Source organism: Mchenga conophoros, linkage group LG8 (assembly GCF_057382185.1).
Source record: "Mchenga conophoros isolate Kocher_MC1m ecotype Shallow Benthic linkage group LG8, M_conophoros_male_GT1.1, whole genome shotgun sequence".
NCBI classification, from domain to species: domain Eukaryota; kingdom Metazoa; phylum Chordata; class Actinopteri; order Cichliformes; family Cichlidae; genus Mchenga; species Mchenga conophoros.
In genome coordinates, this window is record NC_140533.1 from 104,708 (window position 1) to 113,351 (window position 8,644).

The following is an 8,644-nucleotide window of genomic DNA, read 5'->3' on the forward strand; positions in this document are numbered from 1 at the left end:
AGTCTGATGGCGTGTGGGACAAAGGAGTTTTTAAGTCTGTTAGTTCTTGTCTTGGGGAGAAGCAACCTGTCACTGAACAGACTCTTCTGGTTGTTTATGGCCGTGTGCAGAGGATGCCCAGCATTGTCCATAATGCCCATCAGTTTCTTTAATGTCCTTTTCTCTGCCACTGTCACCAGAGTGTCCAGCTTCATGCCGACCACAGAGCTAGCCCTCCTGATCAGTTTCTCCAGCCTGGATGAGTCCTTCTTTGCTGTGCTGCTCCCCCAGCACACCACAGCATAGAAAAGTACTCCAGCAACCACCGACTGGTAAAACATCCTCAGGAGCTTCCTGCAGATGTTAAAAGACCTCAGCCTCCTGAGGAAGTACAGTCGGCTTTGGGCTTTTTTATACAGGTGCTCTGTGTTGCATGACCAGTCCAGTTTATTGTCCACCCACAGCCCGAGGTACTTGTACTTGTTGACCACCTCCACCTCCTCCCCCTCTATCTGAACCGGCAGTGGACCTTCTCTGGACCTCCCGAAGTCCACAACCAGTTCCTTAGTCTTTGAGGTGTTGAGTTGCAGGTGGTTTGTGTGACTCCATGCGACAAAGTTCCTCACCAGACTTCTGTACTCCTCTTCCTGATCATCCCAGATACACCCCTACGATGACCTGGATGACTGAGAACCTTCACAGACATATGTGACAATTGAAACTTTGTAGCTGACCTAGTGTTACCTCTTTTAACGGGGCTGTGGAGGCCTTTGACATTATAACTTATGACTTCATATGAAATGATGAACTGAAGTTCGGGGAGAATTGCTGCGAGCAGTCTCAGTGCAACCAACAGGTCTCAGTGCTGTCTGCTAGAACAATAGTGGAACTCAGGCCTGCACAACTTGCAACTAAGCTCTGTGATGTAGCTTACTGAAGTAAAGAACTCCGAGTTACCTTCCACCTTGGTCCAGGAGATAAGACCATCATAGTTCACCACCTGCTGGAGAAAGTATGTTTTCCTTGACATAATCCATGGCTTTGGCAGCATCCACAAACTCTTTTTCAACGTTGTTGTAAGAGACAGGAAATCTGGCAGGGTACAGGATGTGGACTCCCAGTCTATCGTGGAGTATCTTCCTCACGCAGTGAAAGCTGCCCTGACTTTCGCCACCCTGCCGTGTAGTCGGGGAATATGGCGATTGGGTTTCCGTTGAAGAGTAGTTTACCTCTGCGCACACTCCTGAGGATGTCCACGGCATCTCCTTTGCTGTTTGATTTAGCAATGATAACTTGTGGGGTATCCCCGTGTCTCCGTTGAGTCAGACTACGATGAAATCTTTCCACGCGGACTTCCCTGTCAAGCCAAAACACCTCTTTCAGGAGCGCTGAGACCGCCTCCGGTGAGCTGGATCCCTGGGTTTCAGCCACACCGGTGGCTCGGCTTGGATAGCGGTAGTTTTGCTATTGATTTCTGCCGTGCTCTCATTGCCTACAACATGCTGGCTCATTATGATGATGGGACTTTCAGATGAATACAAGAAGCTAATAGAAGGGCTGCACGGTGGTGCAGTGATTAACCTCACAGCAAGAAGGTCCTGGGTTTGAATACACCGTCTGAGGGTGCATGTGATTATTAAAGTGGGACATCTGTCAGAATCACTGTACTGGGTTGACTTTCACAGATGCTCATTTCTGTTGTGGCCACAAGGTGGCAGTAATTTACTGTCCTGTACATCACTGATGACTGAGGATCTTCTAGACCCAGCAGTCTTAGCTAATTATAGGCCAATCTCCAACCTTCCTTTCATATCAAACATCCTTGAAAGAGTAGTTGTCAAACAGCTAACAGATCATCTGCAGAGGTTTATTTGAAGAGTTTCAGTCAGGTTTCAGAGCTCATCACAGCACAGAAACAGCTTTAGTGAAGGTTACAAATGATCTTCTTATGGCCTCTGACAGTGGACTCATCTCTGTGCTTGTCCTGCTAGACCTCAGTGCAGCGTTCGATACTGTCGACCATAATATCCTATTAGAGTGATTAGAACATGCTGTAGGTATTACAGGTACATTTAGGATAAATATACACTTTGCTCAAAACATTTGTAATTTTGTTACCCATAAATTTGCATAATTATGGTTAAAAAGCTGTACAGTGATGCACATGTCTGAGAGCGGCACAGAGCTCTGCATAGTCCTGTTCAGTACTGATGGAAGCAGATTTATAGTTATTGTTGTGTTGTTGGTGTCCCTGCAGTCTCATCGTTTTGTGTATTTTTGATCTGAACATTCAACACACAATAATGCAAATTTCCAATTCCTGTTCTTCTTCCTGTGAAACATCACTTACACGACATAAAACCATCTAAATCCACAGGGTCTCACTCCAAAGGTGGATTCTCTGGCATCGGTGGAGATCCGGCGTCTACAGGAGCAGAACAGCGCCCTGCGTGCTGTGGTTACCCAGATGAGAAAGGACATGGAAGGTCTCGGCCATCTCCTAGTCTTACCTAATGCTGAGGCACCAGTGCAACCTCCGTATCAGGAATCTTCAGCCTCCAAAGGCAACACAGCAGGTGCTGTCTGGCTCTGTATACAAACCTTGATGAGTTTCTGCATCACTGTGACAAACTATACACGCAAACCCTTTCAGTGGGCTCCACATGCTAAGATAGATTTGACCCAGTGACCCACATCACTGCTGCTGATTCTTCTGTTAAACATGCTTTTGTTGAACTTACAGCCACAGACACTCTGCTCATCGCATGTAAGAAAGAAAAGCTTAGAATTATCATGAACTTGTTTTCTGTTTTTCATTTTAATGTATAAAATAATAGCTTTGGATAATCTGAGTGTTAAGCTAAACTTTAACACTCCTTCTCCTTCTCTGTAAAACTGGACTCAGACTCCCGTCAGCCTCTGGAGCAGGAGGTGCACCTGTCAGGTAAGCACCTCGAGGAGCAGCGAGGAGGTGTCACAGGACTGTCAGGCCTGGCTTCAGCCATGGAGGACCCACAACACATCAATCCAGGCAGATCACAGCCTGAAAATCAAGCTGGTATTATTCATACTGTTAATTTCCTCCATATAACCCCAAAACATTACGTTAGCTAACACAAACACTGTAAGTAGATGATAGAGAGGAACATAAGGCGTTAAGCAGCAGAGGTGTTTGTGGCTGTTGAACATGTTCATCTTCCACAGTCACTGAAACCTGTATCTTTGACGTTTGTTGGTCACATTGTCTCCCTCATATCACTGCATCATATTTGTGCCGTGGGTCCTCAGGTGGTTCGTGTCTGGATGAACGTGGCAGGTGCCCCGCTGTGACACGTGTGGAGTCAGCTTCCAATGACATCACACAGCAGGTACTACAGGAGGTTTATTGATCTGTCAGTGGAGGTGGAGCCACTGATCTGCTTAACCCTACCTATCACTGTTAGAAAGCACAAAATGGTTTCATCATCATCTTTTCAGAGGACACTGGTGCAGCAGCTCCAAGGAGACAGCAAGTATGTGAAACCAGCTCTGATGTGTGGCGTGTTTAAGAGCGTCCATCCTGCTAAAAATGACCCCCAGCTCCTTCGCGTCAGGCTGAAGCAGGCAGCGTCCTGCATCGCCCGTTTGAGCAGAGAGAAACAGCAGCTGATAGCGCTGGGCAACCGCCTCCGTGCCCAGATCGCCGCCGACGGACGGCAGGGTAGAGTTACACACCCGTCACTGCACACCCCGGTACAGCACAGCAGGGTGGCTGTGCTGGGAGGCTGCAGCCCAGCCCAGTTTACTGGAAGCATAAATGAATTTAAGGACAAACTGAGACGCTGGCAGTACAAAATCAAACTGGACCTGCACAGTCACACTTTTCCTCTTAAGAATAGTCGGATGGTGTGCCGCTATGAATTGTGGGGATTATTTACTCTCCTGTTGTAAAGAATGCTCCGGTTAATTGTATGCTAAAGGAGGTAATAAAGGACATAATGAAGTTTCCTTTAGAGAAGGAATGTGATTCCAGCACCTGTGAGTTCAGATACTGCAGGTGAAATCACACAGTTAGGAACAGCACGTACCTGATCGTCATCATCTCAGATCAGTCTGACATCACTCCACCTGACCAGTTAGCCTTCTTTTATTCAGTTCCTGTTGGCACTGACGTGGGCTTTCCTGCTGTTTCCTCCTTTTAGGAATGTAAAACAGCGACTCAGGGCCTTTTTGAGGAGACAGCAAACGACAGCAAAAGCATTTAGAGTTCCAGGATTGTGGAGTCACACGTATATCAAATGTTCTGCAGCGACTGCATGAGAACGTTTTATTACTGGATGGATTCAGACACAGCAGTACTGTGTGGGGCTGCAGTGGGAAAAGTTACAAGAAAAGTGATTCAGACTCTACGCGTATGGACTATTATTAGCATGCATGTGTGGTGTTTGTTTCCACAGGTGGATGATATATTCTGTGGTGTTTACAGACAGACTCATGAAAAATGAAGCAGTCTGAGGTCCTTAAATATCTCTGTGTCCAACAGCACCGGGGGGGCTGGAGAAGGACACCCCCACAGAGAAACTAGGAGACCACCATGGCCGCCTTTCTGCTGTGGAACAGCTGCAGTACCAGCTCACCACTCAGGTATCTGCTCGTCCTCGTCCTCTTCTCCAGCAGGTTTACAGAGGTTTGAATGTGTTACTTTGTTGTAGATGTCATTTGAAATGGATACAAATGCCGTGGTCTCCATCCCTCAGTATCACACTGACACATGAGTGCAGGCGGCACTTTGTGCAAATGTGTTCAAATTAAAAATCTGACGTTTTTACTTGAGGGGAAAGTATGTGCTTTACTTTAATAAGAACACGTCCGTGTCTGTGCTGCACCGGATACAGTGTTGGTGTGTTTGTGCCATCAGGAGCTGCAATATGCACTGATGCAGAGAGCTTCTGCTGCTGCTGAACAGCACATCCCACCAACAAAGAGCCAGGCTTTCTTCAAAGGGACTGCAAACACTTGCCATGGGCTCAAACCCAGAGACACGTCTGAGGTGAGAGCCTTGAAGAATGCATTAATGCACTGCCAAGCCCAGCTGGCCTGTTCACTCCCTGCCTGGATGGCTGTGTTCTCCTCCAACATGCTTGTTATGTTGAGTGGTGTTCCTAAATGGCCTGTGGTTAAATGTGTGGGTTCAGTAACACTAGAAAAATGCTGCATACTGTAAATGCAAGTACACATTTGTGTGTATATATTAATGAAGTAGTAAACATCAGAAGAGTAAATCTGTGATTCGCACAGCCGTAGTGTAAAATAACTCTTCTTCTTCTTTAGACACGCTCACAGCTGCACTTGTCCAGGACTGTGTCGCATGAATCGCTGTGCTCATTAACGATGCTGTGGGACACTCTGGATCGTGGACTTACGGACTCAGAAGGTATCCACATCCTCCCCACGATGCGCTGTACTCGCAGTCTTTGCACATCACTGTAGTGTAGTCAGAGCACTGAGTGTCAGTTTGTAGCAGAAGACAAAACAAGTTCACAGCCAGCATCACAAACATTCATTTCATCTCATTTTGTATCTCGTTTGTGATCATAAGTACAGTTACTCTATGTTACTGGAATAAAACAAACTCTGCTCCCAGTGTGAGTCAGCGACAGATCAGCTGTTGCTCAACGTGTGGCCTGGTCTCTGTCAGCGCTCCAGGGAACAATTTCCCAACCAGATAAAGCTGACTTGCAGTGATTGGCATCATAGCAGTCAATAATTGTGAAACCAGAAAAACAAAGCACAAAGTTTGAATGATGTGTTGATAAAGGATGAGTTAGAGATGTCTGTGATAGCTGTTAAAGCAACAGTGCTGCTTTCTTGTGTACAGTTCCACTGTGGGAGAAACGTGAGTCTATCTTCTGTCTTTACCGACATCCAACAGTGAACTCTGAGACTGATGACTTATTTAATTATTTATTTATTTAGGACAGTGCATGTTAATGAACATAAATGTAAAAAAACAAAACAATTACATGAATGTAAACATGCCAGATTATAGCCAAAGGCTAATTTCCATCTGTTGTCCTTAAACATAAAAAAATAGACATAATAAACTTATTTGAGCCAATGTTTCTGGGTGGTTCAGCAGGTAGAGGAGGTCATGATGAACAGGAAGGTACAGACACATCGAGCTACAGACCATCTCTAACTCGGACCACAGCCACAAATCTTCTTGTCCATCCAGCAGGTCGTCTCCAGTCTTCATGTGAAATATCATTGGGCAACAGGCTGGGCCCAAGTTACTCCGTGAATGTTAGATAGAAAGTGCTTAAAGTGCTTGTGTGGATGGATGAGATTGCAGAAAGCACTGAGTGCTCAGTTACAGCAGAACAGTGCTAAATAAGAACGCGTCCACTTACCGTTTATTTCCTTCTGTTCAGCCCTGACAGCTCATTTCAGTGATGATGATGAATGTCTGCCTTTGGTGTCACTGTCATGGGGATGTGCTTCGTGAGTACAGACGTGAGGTCTCACGTCGTTTTGGGGATGGGAATGATGGTGGAGGGCGTCAGACTGGTGGGAATGGCAGCACGAGTCAGGGAGAGGTTGAACTTTGTACTGTTGTTGTTGTTTGTCAACAGAACTGCATAAAAATCAGCAACAGAATCCTTTTATTCATTTTAGGCATTATGTGGTACATATATATATGGGAAGCATCACTTTAGCTGAGCTGAGCACACATGTCATAAATACACTTGTAGCATCTGTAACCAAACCAGGTAATGAACAGCTGGTTGAAACTCGTGGGAGTTATGATGTCTTTGAACAGTTTATAGATCATAGACATGGCACGCATTAATAGGCTGCACTGGACCAACCTGCACCGACACGTCACTGCAGCGAATCGCAGTGACCTGTGCTGCTGTTAGTGTGTTTTTGGATCTGAATTCAACAAATGAAACAGTTGTAAGTCAACTTCTTTTGTCTCTCCAAAAGGTGAACGTGGGCTCAGGAGCAGACAGTCTGGTGGCTCTGGAGTCCAGATGATGGTGCATGGTAGTGGTGTGATTCCCAGCCAGCCCCAGACTGAGGTCCAGCAAAGCAGGAGCCAGTCTAAAACACTGCCAAGCACTACCAAGACCAACAGACCTGCAGTCCCTGCCAGGATCAGCAAGATCAGAAACTACAATGTTAAAGACTGAGATGGATGTTGAGGACAAGCCCAGACCAGAGCTCCCAGCAGCTGGCACACTGGGAGTAACACACGAGCATCACGGACAACACAAAAAAGAGAGAAGAGTGGGACAAGGAAGGGAACGAGACTCTGATGGATGTAATGAAGACAATCAGACAGAAAACAACAGCAAACACACACCAGCAAAGGAGGACACAGGCCACATACACAAGAACACTCACAGTAAACATGAACACAAAGACAAAAACACTGCAGGACAGAGACAATCGAGACAGAGACAGGACGGATAAGAAACACTCAAGGGACCAAAAACCTGAAACTGGAGCTGAACCACACAGTCCATCAAACTGAGCAGGAAGCAGAACTCGAATAACACAACAGGACAACTATGACTGACCGACAATGAAGCTATACAACAAACAGGTTACTGAATAAGATGTGATTGTTTTCATGCACATATGCACCGCAGCAGAAGGAGAAAACAAACCCTGACCAGCAAAAACCTGAACAGAAATCAAACGTGTTGAACCCACGTGAGAGTTTCAGGGAGGAATATTCATGATTTTAAGGAGCGTTACACCTTTATTGCTGCGCTCTCACACACTCTGTCAGATCCAATAACTGAAGAAACTACAGAGACACAGAACACACAGGAGCATACAGCACGAGGCCTTAAACACACACGAGGGGACGAGGCAGAGTGGACACCACAGGGGACACAGCTGGACAGAGTCACAGTAAGGGACTGTCAAAATAAAACAGGAAACGTAACACTGACACAGACACAAAGACGGACGAACCATGGACAAAAAGGTAAAGACACATGGAGACACGTGGAGGAAACTAATAAACCTGAAGCTAAACTAGAGTCACAAAAGTGAACTAACAGAATCCACAGAAAGACGAAGAACCAACCTGAGGAGCATGAGGAAGTAACACTGATCAGTGGGTTAGAACTCCAACATAAATCACGTACTCGTGAATAAATCCTTTATAAAGTTAAAATGTGTCCCCATCATTGTTCCAGTCTTGTTGTCCTTCAGTACATCTTCATGTCCTTCTAGTGGGAGGTTTCAGGTTTTGTCCTGTCGTGTGTAATTCTCTCTGGTGTTCATCCGTCTCTGTGCACACGAGGACAGTCGCACACAAACACTGTTGCAGCAGACCACGGTGGCTTCCACGCGAGCAGCTTCAAAACATGCTTCATCCCCGAGAAAGTATCTGCTTTACCACAGAGATCAGCTGGGTCATCAGCGTACACTGTGGGTGTGAATCAGAGCAGACAGTGGTGTGTCTGCGACAGAAACAATCACTGACAGGTTTGCATGTAAATAAAGCAACTTGCTTTGGTGAACTCTAAACACTGTCGTCATGGTTTAACAGACACATGATCAAATCTACAGGCAGCTTCTTTCTGAAACACGAGCAGCTGCTGCTGTTTCTCCTCAGGTTCAGAAACCCACTCCTGTTACATGTTGTTGTGGAGAAACAGGAAGTGCA

The 8,644-nt window shown here is 46.0% G+C and overlaps 1 protein-coding gene across 1 annotated transcript; it reads left to right on the forward strand.

Moving 5' to 3' along the window:
* Positions 1-1,174: 1,174 nt before the first annotated feature.
* On the forward strand, positions 1,175-8,601 carry LOC146567855 (uncharacterized). Its single transcript, XM_085283475.1, has 10 exons — positions 1,175-1,199; positions 1,306-1,382; positions 2,357-2,555; positions 2,885-3,037; positions 3,268-3,347; positions 3,457-3,679; positions 4,502-4,602; positions 4,877-5,008; positions 5,290-5,392; positions 6,946-8,601. The coding sequence occupies exons 1-10, from the start codon at positions 1,175-1,177 to the stop codon at positions 7,149-7,151; spliced, it is 1,299 nt and encodes a 432-aa protein (XP_085139601.1). The 3' UTR covers positions 7,152-8,601.
* The last annotated feature ends 43 nt before the right edge of the window (positions 8,602-8,644 follow it).